This window comes from Schistocerca americana, chromosome 1 (genome assembly GCF_021461395.2).
Source record: "Schistocerca americana isolate TAMUIC-IGC-003095 chromosome 1, iqSchAmer2.1, whole genome shotgun sequence".
In the NCBI taxonomy this organism is placed as follows: domain Eukaryota; kingdom Metazoa; phylum Arthropoda; class Insecta; order Orthoptera; family Acrididae; genus Schistocerca; species Schistocerca americana.
The window spans coordinates 131,392,356-131,413,020 of record NC_060119.1 but is presented as its reverse complement, the minus strand read 5'-3'; the positions used below and the strand labels follow the sequence as shown (position 1 = coordinate 131,413,020).

The following is a 20,665-nucleotide window of genomic DNA, read 5'->3' as shown; positions in this document are numbered from 1 at the left end:
CAAGTGTCCGGACCGTTCGCCGGATAGTTACGTTATTTAAGGAAACAGGGAGTATTCAGCCACATGTGAAACGTCAACCACGATGTGCAACAAATGATGATGTCCCGATCTCACCAAGTTAATGTATGGTGCGGCACTATGCGAGGAAGGATAATTGGCCCCCATCTTATAGATGGCATTCTAAATGGTACAATGTAAGCTGATCCCCTACGTAATGTTCTACCGAAGTTACTATAAGATGTTTCACTACATGACAGAGTCGCGATGTAGTTCCAACATGATGGATGTCCAGCATATAGCTCGCGTGCGGTTGAAGCGGTATTGAGTAGTATATTTCATGACAGGTGGATTAGTCGTCGAAGCACCATACCATGGCCCGCACGTTCACCGGATCTGACGTCCCCGGATTTCTTTCTGTGGGGAAAGTTGAAGGATATTTGCTATCGTGATCCACCGAGAACGCCTGACAACATGCGTCAGCGCATTTTCAATGCATATGCGAACATTACGGAAGGCGACCTACTCGCTGTTGAGAGGAATGTCGTTACACGTATTTCCAAATGCATTGAGGTTGACGGACATAATTTTGAGCATTTATTGCATTAATGTGGTATTTACAGGTAATCACGCTGTAACAGCATGCGTTCTCATAAATAAGTTCACAAAGGTACACGTATCACTTTGGAACAACCGAAATAAAAGTCTAACGTACCTAAGTTCTGTATTTTAATTTAAAAAAACCTACCTGTTACCAACTGTTCATCTAAAATTGTGAGCCATATGTTTGTGACTATTACAGCGCCATCTATCACAAAGCGATAAAAGTGGTCCAACTAAAACATTCATATTTCTTTACGTACTACACGAATATGTAATAAAAATGAGGGTTCCTATTTTTAAAAAATGCAGTTGATATCCGTTTGACCTATGGCAGCGACATCTACCGGGCCAACCATAGCGCCATCTGGTTTCCCCCTTCAAGCCAGACAAGTTTCGTTCTTTTTAGTTTTTTCGTTTAACGCTTATTTCGTGAGATATCTGGCCCGGTCGCGATCAATGGACCACCCTGTTCATACATACCATTGTTAACTTGTATAGGTTGTAACTATTCCCTTCTAAAGAAGACTTTTTGTATAGTAGTTTTAATAAACCTACCATTTTGCAACTGACTGGCTGTATATTATTTCTTCCCCAGTTACTGCTGTCAGCTGCCTGTGTTGACCAACACATCAAGTCTCGCACGTGGTATGGAACCTGAGCTAGCGATCTATAGCATTGCTTTCAGCCGGGTTGAGAGTTGAAACCAGAGGTTCAGATGATTCTGTGATGATCCTGGACGTGGAGTTTTCGAACTCTGCTATTGAGTGGGAAGTTACAAGACACCTCTTAAGATGGCAGGCATGAACTACACACAACAAGCGACTACTAGGGAAATACCGCATCGCTTATAAACGAAAATAATGTCCATGTAGTACTTGAAACTGAAAGCTGCCTAAAATACCAACGAAATCTTTATTTAAGACAGGATCATATATCTCAAATATAGGCTTGACTCCGGTGGTGGAAGTGTGTTTACCAGCTGTAAATAATTCGATGATGTCTAGTGAGGTAAGTATGGATGGCGAAAACTAAGCAACGTTGAAGTTAAGTACTGGAGTCGGATCAAACATGCAAACAGTGTACTTTACAAACTCCCTTACCTTAGGAGCAGTAGCGACGGAACATTTCATGGAAAACGTGTATGTGGCTGCCCGTAAATTTTCGGATAACGCTACGGTATTAGAGATGATATTTGAACTTATCAGCTATGGAATGGGAGATACAACTGATTAGGGCAGGTCATAGGGATAGTATGATATTGTTCTAAATGTCTTACCCGAAAATTATCTTCAGTAGTTACTGAGATAATGACTAATAAGTTTGGTGTCTTAGAATTTGTGTTTACAAACAGGGCCGAAATTTCCTATTCATCTTCACCTCCGATTTAAGTGTAGTCAAAACCTTGTCGAGAGTCAAAAACTGACTGCATGCATTTGTAGCCGAAATCGCTGACTTCAGTCGGTTGTAGTATTTTGGAACACTTTCTATGTACACATACCCATAACCTCCTATGTAGGAATGACCACAATGTGCACAATCAACGATCCTGTGAAAATCCGCTCGTTCTGTTCTCAACGAGACCCAGAAGGCCGAGAAGGCAATAGGTATCTGCGTCCTTGACGACACCGGACGCCGGTTTCTTTCACTTCCGGAAGGCTTTTGATGCAGTTCAGTACATTCGACTAATTAAAAAAAATGTAGGTGCACTGGATATGAGACCAGCTTTCCGAGTGGACTGGAGTGTCCCTAGCAAATACAGCACAGCATGTCACTATAAACGGAACTAAGTCTTTACACATAGGAGTACCGTAAAAGTAATTTCGGGCGGACCGCAAGGGAGTTTTATATGGCAATATATATGACAATATACAAGGGTTGGAACTTTAATAGTGGCAACTATTTATTTACAGGTCGTACAAAATAGATGCATGTTTCAAAGTTTTACTGATTTTTCAAAGTAGTCCCCAGCATTCTGTATAACCCAGCGATGTGTAAGTCGTAGGATACTCTTAGCAGTGCCACTTGTGTTGACAGTTCGAGCGGCGCGGTCTATTTGCCCGACAAATTTGTATCAGCTCTGAAACGAATGCCGTGAAGTGTTTCCTTCAGTTTAGAAATCGAGTTGAACTCACGAGGGCTTAAGTCAGGGGAGTGCAGTAGGTGGTATAGCACTTAGCGGCCCCATCAGTCAAACAAATCAGTATAGCTTGCACTGTACGTGGTTGAGCATTGTCCTGCAAAATGATGGTCGGGTCCTGCAGAAAGTGTCATCACTTCTGTCTCTAAGCTGGTCGTAAGTTGTGTTCCAAAAATGAACGAGTCCTTGACTTCATCAAGGTGTAGTGAACATTCGACTGACGAAGGTCAATCCAGAGAGAAAGAGATAGTTTTGTTATTTTTCAGCGTCTAACGACGCAGGCAGCAGTTGTCGCAGCTCACGGTATTGTGCGCTGCAGCGTAGGCGAGCCCCATCTTCCCTTCATTAGAAATAACATACTTCATGTTATATCCTAGCCAGTAATGCCACCCGAGCCCGCTGCCAAAAGGTTGGTAGCATCAAAGTCCGGACGCCGTCCGCATAAGCAGCGCCAGCGAGACAGGAAATCGCCGCAAGTCTGCGCGCGCCACCGCTGGCTTCTGGTTTCTTAAGCGCTGGAGTCGCGAGCGCTAGGACAGTTCTGTATTCGCCGCTCAGTTGTATACTCGCCGCCGAATTGTGTACTTGCTAGTCAGTTGTGTGTTCATCGCAGCAGAGTTGTTGTTTGTCGTCAGCCGACGCTGACCTAGCCGCTCCGACTCGAACTAGACAGATCTCTGTAGACACGGAGTTCACTACTGTGTTTCTGTATCTTCGTTAATAAAGATAAGTACCGACTTTTATTTAATCAGAGTGTTTGGGTTTTCATCTTTCTGTTCACTGTTCCAGCGGACCGGTCGGCTCGCTATTAAAAGTGAGCCGGTGACTTCGTAAGCCGTTTCTACAGCGAATTGTTTGTCGCTACGAACGCCGCCACAAAACTGGCGACGAGGGCTTCCGAACTCGTGTGCAGGGCTGGTTCAACTTGTTTCTGGTTATACTACTTATAGCGATAAACTTTTGGGGGCTGGTTTAATTTGTGTTCACTATGTCTGCCGAATTACAACAGTTGATCTTGTTACAGAGTCAGCAAATACAAAGTCTGGTGGAAGCAATCGCCAAACAAGCGGCTAATCCTCCAACACAAAAGGAACAAGCACAGGCAGCACCACCTTTCCGTGCTTTTGATGCATCACGAGAAGAATGGCGAGAATATTTCGTGCAGTTGCAGGCGCACATGACAGTCTACAAAATCACAGGTACTGAGCGGCAGCTTTATTTAATTTCCACTGCAGGCGTGGAAGTCTATCGACTACTTTGTAAGTTGTTTCCGGAATCCCAGCCAGAAGCTTTAGACTATGACGTTGTTGTTAACAAGCTTGCTGAGTATTTCGAGTCGCGAGTTCACGTGGCAGCAGCCAGATTCAAGTTCTTCAGATTAAAGAAACTGCCACATCAATCTAATAAACAGTGGTTAACAGATTTACGGGGCCTCACCCGTCAGTGCCGATTTAATTGTGTGTGTGGAGCTTCCTACAGTGATGTCATGTTACGAGACGCTATTACTCAAAACATTGCAGATTCTCGTATTCGTGCTGCTATCTTAAAGTTGCCCTACCCGTCATTAGAGACTGTGATGAACATCATTGAAGCCCAAGATACTTTTGACTATGCTGAGTGTGAGTTAGAACAGCCATGTATTTCTCAAATTGCCTGTGCTAAGCAAGTTATGTCACGCCCGCGGCCCCACCGGCAGAGTCAGACTGTAAACACTAGCCGGCCGCGTCATGTTAAACACATTCGTCAGCCGCGTGTGCAAAATGATAGAGTTAAGTCTTGCCCTAAGCGTGTTCTTGCTCATCCTCGTAAACGTTGCCCGTTAAGAAACGCGGTTTGTCACTTTTGTCAAAGGAAAGGACACATCCAGACTGTTTGTTTGCGTAAACGCAAGAACAATTCTAGTGCTGCCCAGCCCATGGATATTCATGTTCTTCAAAGCCAGCCCGCCCAGAAGGTCGCGTTTAAAGACTCTTCCACGGTTCGTGTGGGTAATAAACTTGTTCGCAATAAGCCACCCACCCAGCCCTCTGCTATGCGACCCAAGCGTAATTCAAACGCTGTAAAAAGTAATGTACAGACTGCAAGTGAAGCGGGAGTTGTTGTTCCACCCGCCCAACCCACGAGTTGTCGTAAGCAGCAAACACGCGCTAAACGCGCTGATTTTGTGTCTTCCGCCTCCACTGCACCGATCCAGAGACAGTGTAATAAACTATTTGTGAAGCTACGCATCCAGGATAAGACCTTCAATTTTCAATTAGACACTGGTGCGTCTGTGACTCTCATAAATAGTGCTACGTATGCGGCTATCGGCCGCCCTAAACTTTCAGCGGCAAAACATTCTTTGGCTACTTATAGTGGAGAACAAATTCCTGTGTTAGGTGTATGTAGCGTGCCAGCCACATTCCGTGGCAATACAAAAACAGTTTCATTCACAGTGCTCCGCGCTACAGACAGTGTAAACATTTTCGGATTAGACTGTTTTGACTTGTTTGGCCTGTCTATCCAAGACAATGTGTTGCAAATTAATTCTGTTGTTGTTCCTCAAGACAGCATAACCGATTTGTGTAAACAATACAGTGACATATTTAAAGACGAACTAGGTTGTGCTGCGAACTTTGCCGCTCATATTACGTTAAAAGATAATGCTCAGCCTCGATTTTTTCGTGCTCGTCCAGTGCCTCACGCCCTCCGGGCACCTGTAGCAGATGAACTTCGTCGTTAGCAAAACAACGGTGTTATTCAACCCGTTCCAGCGAGCCAGCGGGCTTCTCCCTTAGTTATTATAAAGAAACCGTCTGGCAAGTTACGTTTGTGTGCTGATTTTAAGTCGACAGTTAATCCTCAGACTGTCATTGATTCTTTTCCTTTGCCTAGACCGGACGAGCTGATGGATAAGTTAGGGGAAGCTCGTTTCTTTTCCAAAATTGATCTCCGTGAAGCATATTTGCAATTGCCCCTCGACGAGCAATCACAACAGTATTTTGTCATAAACACGTCGTTGGGGTTGTTCCGTTTTCTGCGTTTGCCTTTTGGTTGTGCGTCAGCTCCAGCTGTTTTTCAGCGTTTTTTGTCACAACTTCTGGCTAATGTGCCATCGTGTTGCAACTATTTAGACGATATTGTTGTGTCCGGTCGGACGCCTGCTGAACATTTCCGTAATTTGGAGTGTTTGTTTACAGTGTTGTCTCAGGCAGGCCTACGTTGCAACATCGATAAATGTTCATTTTTCCTTACGGAGATGGAGTATCTGGGACATGTTACTAATGCTCAAGGCATTCATCCCTCCCAGTCACATTTAGCAGCTATTCGTGATTTGCCCGCCCCTCGCAATCTGCATGAATTGCAAGCAGTTCTTGGCAAATTGACATATTATATTAGGTTTATACCTAATGCATCACAGATTGCTGCACCGTTGCATCGTCTCCGCCGTAAGAATGTTCCGTTTGTGTGGTCAGCTGATTGCCAATCATCCTTTCAGCAGCTTAAAGAGGCTTTATTGAATGATCGTTGTCTGGTCCATTACGACCCTAACAAGCCTCTGGTGTTAGCTTGTGATGCCTCTTCTTTCGGCCTCGGTGCTGTGTTGTCTCACCGAGTCGGTAACACCGAACGTCCTATTGCGTTCGCATCTAAATTGCTAAACAAAGCTCAGTGTAATTATAGCCAATTGGACAAGGAAGCGTTGGCTATTGTGTTCGGTGTCACAAAATTCCATCACTACCTCTATGGTAGACCATTCTATTTAGTAACAGATCACAAGCCCCTGACGTCACTGTTTCATCCGTCTAAACCAGTTCCTCAGCGGACAGCTCAGAGACTACAACGCTGGGATCTTTTGTTATCACAATACCAGTATGAGATACTGTATTGCCCTACAGCTCAGCATGCAAACGCTGACGCGCTTTCTAGATTGCCGATTGCTGCGGATGATGTCTTCGATTCCTCTGACGACTCTTGCCATCAGATTGACGCCGATGAGCATCAATCCCTCCGGGATTTTCCGATTGATTATCGTCAGGTGGCACGTGAGACAGCTACGGATCCTCATCTGAGTTTACTATTACGTTTTGTTCAACGTGGTTGGCCGTCCAAGGCAAAGGACGTATCGGATCCTGTGGTTCGTCGCTATTATCCGCAACGTCATCTGTTGTCTGTTTCGCACGGAGTTTTGCTGTTACGCACCGAGAATGACCAGCTTCGTGTAGTGGTTCCCCAAGTGCTCCAATCCAAGGTCCTCGACTTGTTACATCAAGGTCATTGGGGAGTGGTCCGCACCAAGCAGCTTGCCCGCCGTCATTGTACATAGATCGGCATTGATAAGCAGATTACGCAGATGTCTACAGATTGTTCGACGTGTGCCGAACACCAAGCTGCTCCGCCTCAACGCTATTTTGAGTGGGCACGCCCTGCCGGTCCCTGGCAGCGAGTACATATTGATTTCGCTGGTCCATATTGGAATTCTCTTTGGCTCATCGTGATAGATGCATTTAGTAATTTTCCGTTTGTTGTGCCCATGCGGTCTACAACTTCTGCACAAACTATACAGGCGTTGACTTCAATTTTTTGTATTGAGGGTCTTCCAGAAGTTTTAGTGTCTGACAATGGTCCACAATTTACCTCTGCTGAATTTGAAAGTTTTTGTTCTGCCAATGGCATTCCCCGTGTTCTTACTCCGCCGTTCCATCCTCAATCGAATGGTGCAGCGGAACGTTTTGTACGCACATTCAAGGATCATATGGACCGCCTTCGTGCTACGCACTCTCGGCAGCAGGCCCTCATCACGTTCCTGTCGTCGTACCGGACCACGCCACGCGACGGCCCTTCGCCTGCGGAGCTTCTCCACGGCCGTCGTCATCGCACCCTACTACGGTTGTTGCACCCCCCGGATCGACCCGCCGCTTCTGAGCATCGCACGCGTTTTCAGCGCAACGACGCCGTTTTTTTCAGAGTTTATCACGGTCGCCGTCGTTGGGAACGTGGTACCGTGATAAGTGTCCAGGGTCGCGGTTTTTATACTGTTCAAGGTGCTACTGGGGTGCACAGGAGGCATCAGAACCAGTTGCGCCGCGCTGGCCGCCCGGATTCTGCCGCTCGTTCTTTGTCCACAGATTTGGTCCGCGGCGGGTTCCAGCCGCGCCTTCCGACTTCGCTGCCGCCCCCAGGGCAGCAGCAGCAGCCGTCGCCGCTACCACGCCGACAGCCCGTCCCGTTGATGCCTCCCGCGCAGCTTCATCCGGGAGCGCCCCAGGTGGTCGCTCCGGCGCCTGCGGTCCCTCTTCAGTCGCCACCGCCTTCGGAGCTGATGGACGTCGACCCCTCAGCCGGGCCGCCTTCCCAAGCGGTGGCTGTGCAGCCTGTCCTGCAGCCGCTTTCCTTGGGCACCCCCAAGGAGTCTGACACCGCAGCGCCTTGTCCGGCGCCCACTCAGCAGCCGTCGACGCAGCGTCAGGAGACGCTGCCTCTCTTCGTGGGTCCCGACGCCCCGTCGCGTCCAGTACCTGAAGCTGCGCCCGTGGTCACAGGCGTGCACCCTGACCTCGGTTTTCAGTCGGTGTTTCCCGAGGCCCCGCGCAGCCAATGCTGGGGTGCGGACCGGGGACTGCCACCGACAACAGTCTCCGCCCCGGTCTCTTCTGCTACGCCTGCGGCCAGACCCCTCCCCCGCCGTCGACGCTCGCCACGTCATTATTCAACGACGGTGCGGCGATTTGGGGGGGAGGAGTGTTATATCCTAGCCAGTAATGCCACCCGAGCCCGCTGCCAAAAGGTTGGCAGCATCAAAGTCCGGACGCCGTCCGCATAAGCAGCGCCAGCGAGACAGGAAATCGCCGCAAGTCTGCGCGCGCCACCGCTGGCTTCTGGTTTCTTAAGCGCTGGAGTCGCGAGCGCTAGGACAGTTCTGTATTCGCCGCTCAGTTGTATACTCGCCGCCGAATTGTGTACTTGCTAGTCAGTTGTGTGTTCATCGCAGCAGAGTTGTTGTTTGTCGTCAGCCGACGCTGACCTAGCCGCTCCGACTCGAACTAGACAGATCTCTGTAGACACGGAGTTCACTACTGTGTTTCTGTATCTTCGTTAATAAAGATAAGTACCGACTTTTATTTAATCAGAGTGTTTGGGTTTTCATGTTTCTGTTCACTGTTCCAGCGGACCGGTCGGCCCGCTATTAAAAGTGTGGCGGTGACTTCGTAAGCCGTTTCTACAGCGAATTGTTTGTCGCTACGAACGCCGCCACAAAACTTCATTCACGTCACTCCATTAGATTTCTCACGCGACAGCCTCGAACGTACTTAGAAAAATTCAATAGGATAATTATTCAAGTTGAGGAGGCGCAGCTCTCAGACATTCTGCCAACAAAATAACATTCTTAAAGAAACGGGATAAAAGAGCTTTCCCACACTTTGTATATAAATTTCATTAACAGGATTCCTATCCATAAGAGGTAACATCCTATTCCTAAAAGAACACGGAAATTTGTGTATCAGTTTATAAATAAAAGTTTCACTTGATTTTCTCAAATTTTGCAATAAATATTTTCAGTTCGTTTAATGTTTTTCTTACACTAACTAGCAATACTCCAGCACCCAAGTATCTCACTAGTTACGTAAGAAAATAGAATATTTTTGTGCTTTTCCTTACAGTTGACGTCTCCAGAAGATATTTATTGCTGAAAGTTTCTCAGGCATTTCTTTTTGGTATGTTAGGAGCGTCTGTCTGACTTCTGTAGTAGTGTGGGGTGGAAATTGCTTCTTGCACGAGCCAAAAGGTACTTGTCAGATCAATCCGTTGCGCAACTCGTCAACATAACACCCAAAAACTGACAATATCTTGTCACGAGAGCGGACTGCATTCTTCCCACACTCTCCATATACCATGAGCATTTCGACTGTCTCTGCATTGTTAAATCCCATCGTCCACTCACGAGCTATTGCTTGGATTGCCACACGTTAACTAACAAGTCACAATGCACTCCAGGAACACAAAAGCACAAAGTAAGCAAAATTAATAACATCGTCCCCAGCAGCAGATTGAATAGCACAAACAGGGGTCGGTGTGGAAACGTTCCAAAATATGATATCCTGTAAACGAATATAATCCTGCAACAAACACTACTGACATTCTAATTGACCCTGCATTAGGCATTGATCCTTGTAAAAAAAAAGGTATGTTAACAAAAAAAATACACTTTCTAAGTATTATTACATTATTATTACAATCTGTTGACTGACTAACAATACGAGCTGTTGACTACCAATCCTTTCCGTAATCCTAATACGTAAAAGCAGATGTTTTCACTTGTTTCTGAGGACACTGTGCTGAACAACATCACGTCGGTGTGTACTTCATTTGTAGACTAATAATTATAGTCATTAGGGATAGTATGTTTTAGGTTGGTTATTACCTCCATGTCCATGTGGCAACAGCAAGCCATTAATGCATGTTTGCTCTGGACAGCAGGACAGGCGTTGAAGAGTGGATGCATGGAGGCTCAATTGTTAGTCTATACTGTCAGGCATAATCCACATGGTGCTCTAGTTATAACTGTGCAGAAAACATAGAACAGTTCATCGTCTGTCGATATTGAGGATATGAGCCGGCCGGTGTCGCCGAGCGGTTCTAGGCGCTTCAGTCCGGAACCGCGTGACTCCTACGATCGCAGGTTCGAATCCTTCCTCGGGCATGGATGTGTGTGATGTCCTTAGGTTAGTTAGGTTTAAGTAGTTCTAAGTTCTAGGGGACTTACAACCTCAGATGTTAAGTCCCATAGTGCTCAAAGCCATTTGAACCAAAACATCATATAGTACAGTATGTGACATGTTTGTGTCAAGACTGTTAGGTGCAGAGAAAAAGCAACTAGTAAACTGAAGTGGGTACATATTAAGGTAGCAATTATCACAATATCTGACCTTATACCCCTGACACTAACGTCTTCCAGTTTTGAATGTATAAGTGCATTAACCAAGACCATGCAACATGGGGATCATAATACAACATAAATAAACAAATACGTAAATTCATTAGTGTAATAAAATGTTTGAAGTTTTTGTAAACGCCGTTTAGGAAGTGTTCACTTCCCTGAACCATAGAGGACAATGGGGCATGTAACAGTATTGAAGATATACAATGCCATTATACGCCCCACAGTCCACTGTCCTTTCACAGAGATAGACGCTAACTGAAAGAGAGATGTGAAAGCTTATAACATTTGAAAGAAAGACTATGAGAAGAATATGGGGCCGGTGAGAGACGGAAATACTTTGAGAGCAAGAAAGAATAACGAATTTTACGAGAAGATGAACCGGCCCAAGGTTTTACGATATCAACTGAGCAGGTGACTCCAGTGGGCAGGTCACGTAATCCATGTGCCAGAAAACCGACTTCCTAAGTCACCTTTCATTGTCCACATTCCATCTGAAAGACCCCTGGTTAGGCCAAGAAACGGAGGGGAAGATGACGTAAACAAAAGATGCGGAAGCTTTGAATGCAGTCAATTGGGAGGAAGCAGCAACAGAAAAGAATGCAGTGAAGACTGATCGTTGACGCAGCTGACCGCTGGATAAGTATGTAAGCACGAGTGACGTTTCATAAATAATGCAAAACATTTTTTTTTCTCGGCCGATTTCGGCTGTGAACAAGAGTAATTTGTTGTGGGACATTGGGGAATATTCCCGCTCCGGCCCCTATATTTTCACAAAGTTCCGATGGATGGCAGCGCTGTACGTAGCCTTCAAAATGTCGACTGTAACGGGCTTGCGTTCCAAGCATAGAGCTGTCATTGAGTTTTTTTGGAAGAAAACCTGGGCATCGCAGATATTCATAGGCGCTTGCAGAATGTCTACGGAGATCTGACAGTGAACAAAATCATAGCGACTCGCTAGGCGAGGTGTCTGTCATCATCGTAATGAAGTAGCGCAAACCTATCCGATCTTCGCGAGTCATCAGGCAGCACGCAGCTTTGACTCCTGTAATGTTGAATGTGTCCGTAGCTCGTGGTCTTGCGGTAGCGTTCTCACTTCCCCCGCACGGGGTCCCGGGTTCGATTCCATGTGGGGTCCCTGCCTCGAGATGACTGGGTGTTGCTGTGTTTTCTAGGCATCTCCAAATGCTCATTGTGAGCGCAGAACTGAGAAGAGCGATGTAACACGTTCGACGAACGTACTAGAGAGACTGACCAATACATCAGTGCAAAGCTTTATCGAATTTTCACAGTGGTCTCCATTTCGTAACCGATCGAAACTTACTTTCCGAATAGCCGTCTTATGATGTAATGGATAACAATGGGAGCTTCGTGAAGACTGCAGCGAAATACAAGAACTGCAGAGGATGAACGATTTGGGCCGGGCATGGCAGATAACCTGAACGTAAATGCAGCGCACTCCACATTAAAAGGTCTCTTTGTCTATTTCTGTACGATTGCGCTGTTTGTGATAAATCGCTGGATATAATAACAACTAAGGGTAACTATCCGGAGGAAGAGACTCCGAGTGCTTAACAGTCTCCTGTGGCAGACGCTACTAGAGAGGTTTTGTGCTTCACAGAGAGTTTGCTGTTGAAATTTCAAAGGGGTACGTTCCGGGAGGAGTCGGCAACAGATCGCAAAATGACTACGACTAGAAAATCGGCGAAATCAGAGCTCATGCGAAACTTTATCGACATTTGGCCTCTTTACTCGCCAGAAAACGGGGCGAAATGCCAATGGTACCAGAGCCATCCTCCAACACATTCCGTAACGTCGTTTACACAGTAAAAATTTAGAGTCAAACGATTTCTCATGGTCTGTGTCTCTCACTAGGTTAAAGCCCGGTGCTTCGTTCGCGTTTGTGTAGTAATTACAACAAAAATGATTTTATAAACCTATATAATGCGTACTGCACAATTAATGGCTTTAAGAGGAGTTTCGTTTTCTGTTCAGTACTGACAAAGCCGATTGTCGTGATTGTTAAAGAGTTTTGTTTCATTTAGTTATTCGCAGCTCGTTGTCTCGCGGTAGCGTTGTCGTTTCCCGAGCACGGGTTCCGGGTTCGATTCCCCGCGGGGTCAGAGATTTTCACCTGCCTCGAGATGACTGGGTGTTGTTGTGTCCTCTGCTTCACCATCATTCATCCCCATTACGGTCGGAGGAAGGCAAAGGGAAACCGCCTCCACTAGGACGTTTTCTAGCACGGCGGTGCGGGTCTCCCGCATCGTCCCCTACGCTCCTCGGAGTATGGAAGCTCATCATCATCATCATTACTGTTAAATGTGCGTACGCTCTCCTTCGAAGTGACCGATGGATCGCAATTAAACATCCCGCTTCTCAACTGTCTGTCTCCGTTGGTAATGCTGACTTACTCTTCTATCAGTTGCAGTACTCAAAGATGTAATACCTGCTGGTTTTCTCACCGCCTAAGAGCTACGAAGCACCATCTGTGCGTGATTGCTTGTGTATTACAAGGCTGATCGTGACAAATTTGTGTAGAGTATCGTCACTGGCGATGAAACACGGTCTCATCACTTCGATCAGAAACAAAACGGCAATGCATGGAGTGGCGCCGCATCACATCTCTTCCGAAGAACATGTTCAAAGCAGCACCCTCAGTAGGTAACGTCATGGCGACAGTCTTCTGGAACCCAGGAGGCGTTATTCTGTTTGATGTCCTGCCTCATGGTGCAACGATCAACTCTGAAATGTAGTAATCTACCATCAGTAAATTGAAGAAACGACTACAGCGTTTTCCTCGCCGCGAAAATGTAAATGAATTTCTACACTATGACGACGTAAGGCCTCACAAAAGTCTGCGCACCCGAGAGCAGCTCACAAAACATCATTCGACTATTCCTCATCCACCCTATAATCCGGATCTCGCACGTGTTTGCTGCACTGAAGGACGCATTCCGCGGGAAGTAGTACGTGGATGATGGGGAGGGTATTGATGCTGCAAGACGTTGGCTCCGACGTCAACAAGTAGAGTCGTACCTTGCGAGCATACAGGCCTTCCCAGTACGGTGAAAAATGGTTCAAATGGCTCTGAGCACTATTGGACTTAACAGCTAAGGTCATCAGTCCCCCAGAACTTAGAATTACTTAAACCTAACCAACATAAGGACATCACACACATCCATGCCCGAGGAAGGATTCGAACCTGCGACCGTAGCGGTCGCGCGGTTCCTAACTGAAGCGCCTAGAACCGCTCGGCCACTCTGGCCGGCCCAGTACGGTGACTTAAGGCCGTTACATTGATCGCAGATTATATTGAAAAGTAAGGTTTTGTGACCAAAAGAGTGGCGAATAATTTGTTGTATTCGAATCCTGAATAAAACCAAACTGCTTTCTGAAAAATATTTGTTGTATTACTTATTGCATGCGTCTCATAAGTAAGCAGGAATATACTAAAATACACTAATGGCCATTAAAATTGCTACACCAAGAAGAAATGCAGATGATAAACGGGTATTCATTGGAGAAATATATTATACTACAACTGACATGTGATTCCATTTTCACGCAATTTGGGTGCATAGATCCTGAGAAATCAGTACCCAGAACAACCACCTCTGGCCGTAACAACGGCCTTGATACGCCTGGGCATTGGGTCAAACAGAGCTTGGATGGCGTGTACAGCTACAGCTGCCCATGCAGCTGCAACACAATACCACAGTTCATCAAGAGTAGTGACCGGCGTATTGTGACGAGCCAGTTGCTCGGCCACCATTGACCAGAAGTTTTCTGTTGGTGAGAGATCCCGAGAATGTGCTGGCCATGGCAGCAGTCGAACATTTTCTGTATCCAGAAAGGCCCGTACAGGACCTGCAACATGCGGTCGTGCATTATCCTGCTGAAATGTAGGGTTTCGCACGCATCGTAACACATCTGAAATGTACCGTCCACTGTTCAAAATGCCGTCAGTGCGAACAAGAGGTGACCGAGACGTGTAATCACGCCGGGTATTACTCCACTATGGCGATGACGAATACACGCTTCCAATGTGCGTTCACCGCGATGTCGCCAAAGGCAGATGCGACCATCATGATACTGTAAACAGAACCTGGATTCAACCGAAAAGCCGGCCGGGGTGGCCGAGCGGTTCTAGGCACTACAGTCTGGAACCGCGCGACCGCTACGGACGCAGGTTCGAATCCTGCCTCGGGCATGGATGTGTGTGATGTCCTTAGGTTAGTTATGTTTCAGTAGTTCTTACTTCTAGGGGACTGATGACCTCAGAAGTTAAGTCCATAGTGATCAGAGCCATTTGAACTATTTTTTTTTCATCCGAAAAATTGACGTTTTGCCATTCGTGCACCCAGGTACGTCGTTGAGTACACCATCGCAGGCGCTCCTGTCTGTGATGCAGCGTCAAGGGGAACCGCAGCCATGGTCTCCGATCTGATAGTCAATGCTGCTGCAAACGTCGTCGAACTGTTCGTGCAGATGGTTGTTGTCTTGCAAACGTCCCCATCTGTTGACTCAGGGATCGAGACGTGGCTGCACGATCCGTTACAGCCATGCGGATAAGATGCCTGCCATCTCGACTGCTAGTGATACGAGGCCGTTGGGATCCAGCATGGCGTTCCATATCACCCTCCTGAACCCACCGATTCCATATTCTGCTAACAGTCATTGGATCTCGACCAACGCGAGTAGTAATGTCGCGATACGATAAACCGCAATTGCGATAGGCTACAATCCGACCTTTATCAAAGTCGGAAACGTGATGGTACGCATTTCTCAAAAATGGTTCAAATGGCTCTGAGCACTATGGGACTTAACTGCTGTGGTCATTAGTCCCCTAGAACTTAGAACTACTTAAACCTAACTAACCTAAGGACATCACACACATCCATGCCCGAGGCAGGATTCGAACCTGCGACCGTAGCAGTCCCGCGGTTCCGGACTGCGCGCCTAGAACCACTAGACCACCGCGGCCGGCACGCATTTCTCCTCCTTACACGAGGCATCACAACTACGCTTCACCAGGCAACGCCGGTCACCTGCTGTTTGTGTATGAGAAATCGGTTGGAAACGTTCCTCATGTCAGCACGTTGTAGGTGTCGCCACCGGCGCCAACCTTGTGTGAATGCTCTGAAAAGCTAATCATTTCCATATCACAGCATCTTCTTCCTGTCGGTTAAATTTCGCGTCTGTAGCACCTCAACTTCGTGGTGCAGCAACTTTAATTGCCAGTAGTGTATTATACGATTCACCTAGTTATAACTAAAAACTGTATTTCTGTTTCGTTCTCACCGACTACTAAAATCCGTTGTTTCTGCGTGGAAGAGGACCAGGTAAATAACAATGCCTGGATCTAAAGCTAACAGTAAATTTTAGAAGATTCGTAAGAGATTTTAGCATACCTTCTGAAATAGTAGTTCGGTCTCTCATACGCGATAAACGATGGAATTCCTCGAGGTGATTCAGAAAACAGAAATACGAAAAACTTGTCAGCGCCATCCATACTTAAGCTCTATACATTACCATCTTCCACAACAAACGAATCGCCGAGATTCTTTGGAATTCAAGCGTACAAGCATCTTGTAACAGAGTGTTACACACATGATCGCGTGTAACGTCTACAAAGGTTACAGCGGCGCCCTCGCCTAGGACAGCTGTTGTTTTCTCCGTCGCAGGCCTGTTAGGGCGTTTCGCCGCCGTTATAAATGTGATGCAGAACAGGTTCCCGGCGGGCGCCCGGTATATTTATGAAATTCCTCTTACCGCATTCCGACAACTTGACATCACATTAGCGAGAGCGGCGTATGATTTGTGAGCCCGGAGAGATGTAGTAATTCGAGCCTGCCACGGACCCGGAGCAGGTGGAGAATACCAGAGTGACCCCGCGTCGACGAAGGCACTGCCTGTAGCTACTCTGCAATTTGTTTCCTCTAATAGGCGACCGAGACGTTGGGGCATCGCATGAGGTACAGCAGTACACGCGCAGTCAGTCATCGTCTTTAATGTACTAGAAACACTAGATGAACCATAAGCACACTCTAGGCTTTCCTATCGCACTTCGTGTGATCTGTTGCCAGCTGTACTAATTTTATCACTGCTAGGTTAACCTCAGAGGTCTGGGGATCAACACTAATAACTAAGTCTCATGGCTGATGGACAAAAAAGCGGCGATTTATTCACTAGCGTGGGGCCTATAACGTAACCAATACACAAACTGACACCAGATTTGGGACAGTAAACTAACCATCCACGTAACACCGACGATAGCAAGGGCAGATTGGTGCGGTGCGATACTGTTGAATAAACAGCTTAAAACTTCATGCATCCAAGGTGCAAACAAGAATAATATGCAGAAGCATGGAAAGGAAAACAAGGATCTATCAGATGATCATCAGTTTGAGTTTACAAAAGGTAACGGCACGTCGATATGTAGCAGGATTTTAGAATAAATATTGTGTACGAAAATTATGAATTACCTCTAAGAAAACGGTCTATTGACACACAGTCAACATGGGTTTAGAAAACATCGCTCCTGTGAAACACAACTAGCTCTTTATTCACATGAAGTGTTGAGTGCTATTGACAAGGGATTTCAGATCGATTCCGTATTTCTGGATTTCCAGAAGGCTTTTGACACTGTACCATACAAGCGGCTCGTAGTGAAATAGCGTACATGTGGAATATTGTCTCAGCTATGTAACTGGATTTATGATTTCCTGTCAGAGAGGTCACAGTTCGTAGTAATTGACGGAAAGTCATCGAGTAAAACGGAAGTGATTTCTGGCGTTCCCCAATGTAGTGTTATAGGCCCTTTGCTGTTCCTTATCTATATAAACGATTTGGGAGACAATCTGAGCAGCCGTCCTCGGTTGTTTGCAGATGACGCTGTCGTTTGTCGACTAATAAAGTCATCAGAAGATGAAAACAAACTGCAAAACGATTTAGAAAAGATATCTGAATGGTGCGAAAAGTGGCAGTTGACCCTGAATAACGAAAAGTGTGAGGTCATCCACATGAGTGCTAAAAAGAACGCGTTAAACTTCAGTTGCACGATAAATCAGTCTAATCTAAAAGCCGTAAATTCAACTAAATACCTACGTATTTCAATTACGAACAACTTAAATTGGAACGAACACATAGAAGATGTTGTGGGGAAGGTTAACCAAAGACTGCGTTTTATTGGCAGGACACTTAGAAAATGTAACAGACCTACTAAGGAGACTGCCTACACTACGCTTGTCCGTCCTCTTTTAGAATACTGCTGAGCAGTGTGGGATCCTTACCAGATAGGACTGACGGAGTACATCGAAAAAGTTCAAAGAAAGGCAGCGAAATATGGGAGAGAGTGTCACAGAAATGATACAGGATTTGGGCTGGACATCATTAAAGGAAAGGCGTTTTTCGTTGCGACTGAATCTTCTCACGAAATTCCAATCACCAACTTTCTCCTCCGAATGCGAAAATACACTCCTGGAAATGGAAAAAAGAACACATTGACACCGGTGTGTCAGACCCACCATACTTGCTCCGGACACTGCGAGAGGGCTGTACAAGCAATGATCACACGCACGGCACAGCGGACACACCAGGAACCGCGGTGTTGGCCGTCGAATGGCGCTAGCTGCGCAGCATTTGTGCACCGCCGCCGTCAGTGTCAGCCAGTTTGCCGTGGCATACGGAGCTCCATCGCAGTCTTTAACACTGGTAGCATGCTGCGACAGCGTGGACGTGAACCGTATGTGCAGTTGACGGACTTTGAGCGAGGGCGTATAGTGGGCATGCGGGAGGCCGGGTGGACGTACCGCCGAATTGCTCAACACGTGGGGCGTGAGGTCTCCACAGTACATCGATGTTGTCGCCAGTGGTCGGCGGAAGGTGCACGTGCCCGTCGACCTGGGACCGGACCGCAGCGACGCACGGATGCACGCCAAGACCGTAGGATCCTACGCTGTGCCGTAGGGGACCACACCGCCACTTCCCAGCAAATTAGGGACACTGTTGCTCCTGGGGTATCGGCGAGGACCATTCGCAACCGTCTCCATGAAGCTGGGCTACGGTCCCGCACACCGTTAGGCCGTCTTCCGCTCACGCCCCAACATCGTGCAGCCCGCCTCCAGTGGTGTCGCGACAGGCGTGAATGGAGGGACGAATGGAGACGTGTCGTCTTCAGCGATGAGAGTCGCTTCTGCCTTGGTGCCAATGATGGTCGTATGCGTGTTTGGCGCCGTGCAGGTGAGCGCCACAATCAGGACTGCATACGACCGAGGCACACAGGGCCAACACCCGGCATCATGGTGTGGGGAGCGATCTCCTACACTGGCCGTACACCACTGGTGATCGTCGAGGGGACACTGAATAGTGCACGGTACATCCAAACCGTCATCGAACCCATCGTTCTACCATTCCTAGACCGGCAAGGGAACTTGCTGTTCCAACAGGACAATGCACGTCCGCATGTATCCCGTGCCACCCAACGTGCTCTAGAAGGTGTAAGTCAACTACCCTGGCCAGCAAGATCTCCGGATCTGTCCCCCATTGAGCATGTTTGGGACTGGATGAAGCGTCGTCTCACGCGGTCTGCACGTCCAGCACGAACGCTGGTCCAACTGAGGCGCCAGGTGGAAATGGCATGGCAAGCCGTTCCACAGGACTACATCCAGCATCTCTACGATCGTCTCCATGGGAGAATAGCAGCCTGCATTGCTGCGAAAGGTGGATATACACTGTACTAGTGCCGACATTGTGCATGCTCTGTTGCCTGTGTCTATGTGCCTGTGGTTCTGTCAGTGTGATCATGTGATGTATCTGACCCCAGGAATGTGTCAATAAAGTTTCCCCTTCCTGGGACAATGAATTCACGGTGTTCTTATTTCAATTTCCAGGAGTGTATTTTGTTGACACCGACCTACATATGGAGGAGCGATTACCAAGATAAAATAAGGGAAATCAGAGCTCGTACAGAAAGATATAGGTGTTCATTCTTTCCGCGCGCTATATGAGATTGGAATAATGGAGAATTGTGAAGGTGGTTCGATGAACCCTCAGCCAGGCACTTAAATGTGATTTGCAGAGTATCCATGTAGATGTAGATGTAGAAAGGGAGTTCTGACGGTGGTAAGGGAAACAAGACTGAAGAAAAATCAATATAACATGTAGGATTTGTCGGACCAGGAAAAGCGTTCGACAATTTGAAAAGGTGCAAGATGTTCAAAATTCCGAGAAAAATAGGAGTCAGCTACAGGAAAAGATGGTGATGTACAATATGTGAGGAACCAAGAGGGGACAATAAGAATATAAGATCAAGAACGAAGTGCTCGGATTAAAAATAGTGTAAAACAGGGATGCAGCCTTCGCCGCTATTGGTTTATCTGTAACTCCAAAAAGCAATAGTGGAAATAAAAGAAAGGTTCAAGAGTGAATTAAAGCTCAAGGTGAAAGAATATCAATGATAAGATTCGCTGATGACATTGCTATCCTCAGTGAAAATGAAGAATAATTACGGGATGTGTTGAATGGAATGAACAGTCTAATGAATATAGAATATGAATTGAGAGTAAATCGGAAAAAGAGGAAGGTAATGTGAAGTAACAGGAATGACAGTAACGATAAACTTAACACAAAAATTGTTAATCAAGAAATAGAAGAAGTTAAGGAATTATGCTACCGTCGAAGCAAAATTACCTATGACGGACGGAGGACGGTGGACATAAGAAACTGACTGGTACAGGCAAAGAGGGCGTTCCTGGCCAAGAGAACTGTACTGGTGTCAAACACAGGCCTTAATTTGAGGAAGAAAATTGTGAGGATGTACGTTTGTGGCAGAACGCTATGTGACAGTGAATCATGGACAGTGGGAAAACTGGAACAGAAGAGGATCGAACAGTTCGAGATGCGGTGCTACAGGTGGATTCATAAGATATGGAATGAAGAGATTCTCCACAGAATTAGCGAAGGAAGGAATGTATGGTAAACACTGTCAATAACAAGAGACAGGATAA

The 20,665-nt window shown here is 46.6% G+C and overlaps 1 protein-coding gene across 1 annotated transcript in view; it reads left to right on the top strand.

Moving 5' to 3' along the window:
- The window catches only part of LOC124605812 (vegetative cell wall protein gp1-like), a 52,577-nt gene that overhangs the window by 31,525 nt on the left and 387 nt on the right, over positions 1–20,665 (top strand). Inside the window, exon 2 of the mRNA XM_047137762.1 lies at positions 7,846–8,259. Coding sequence (XP_046993718.1) covers positions 7,846–8,259 — 414 coding nt within the window. The remainder of the gene's footprint in view (positions 1–7,845; positions 8,260–20,665) is intronic.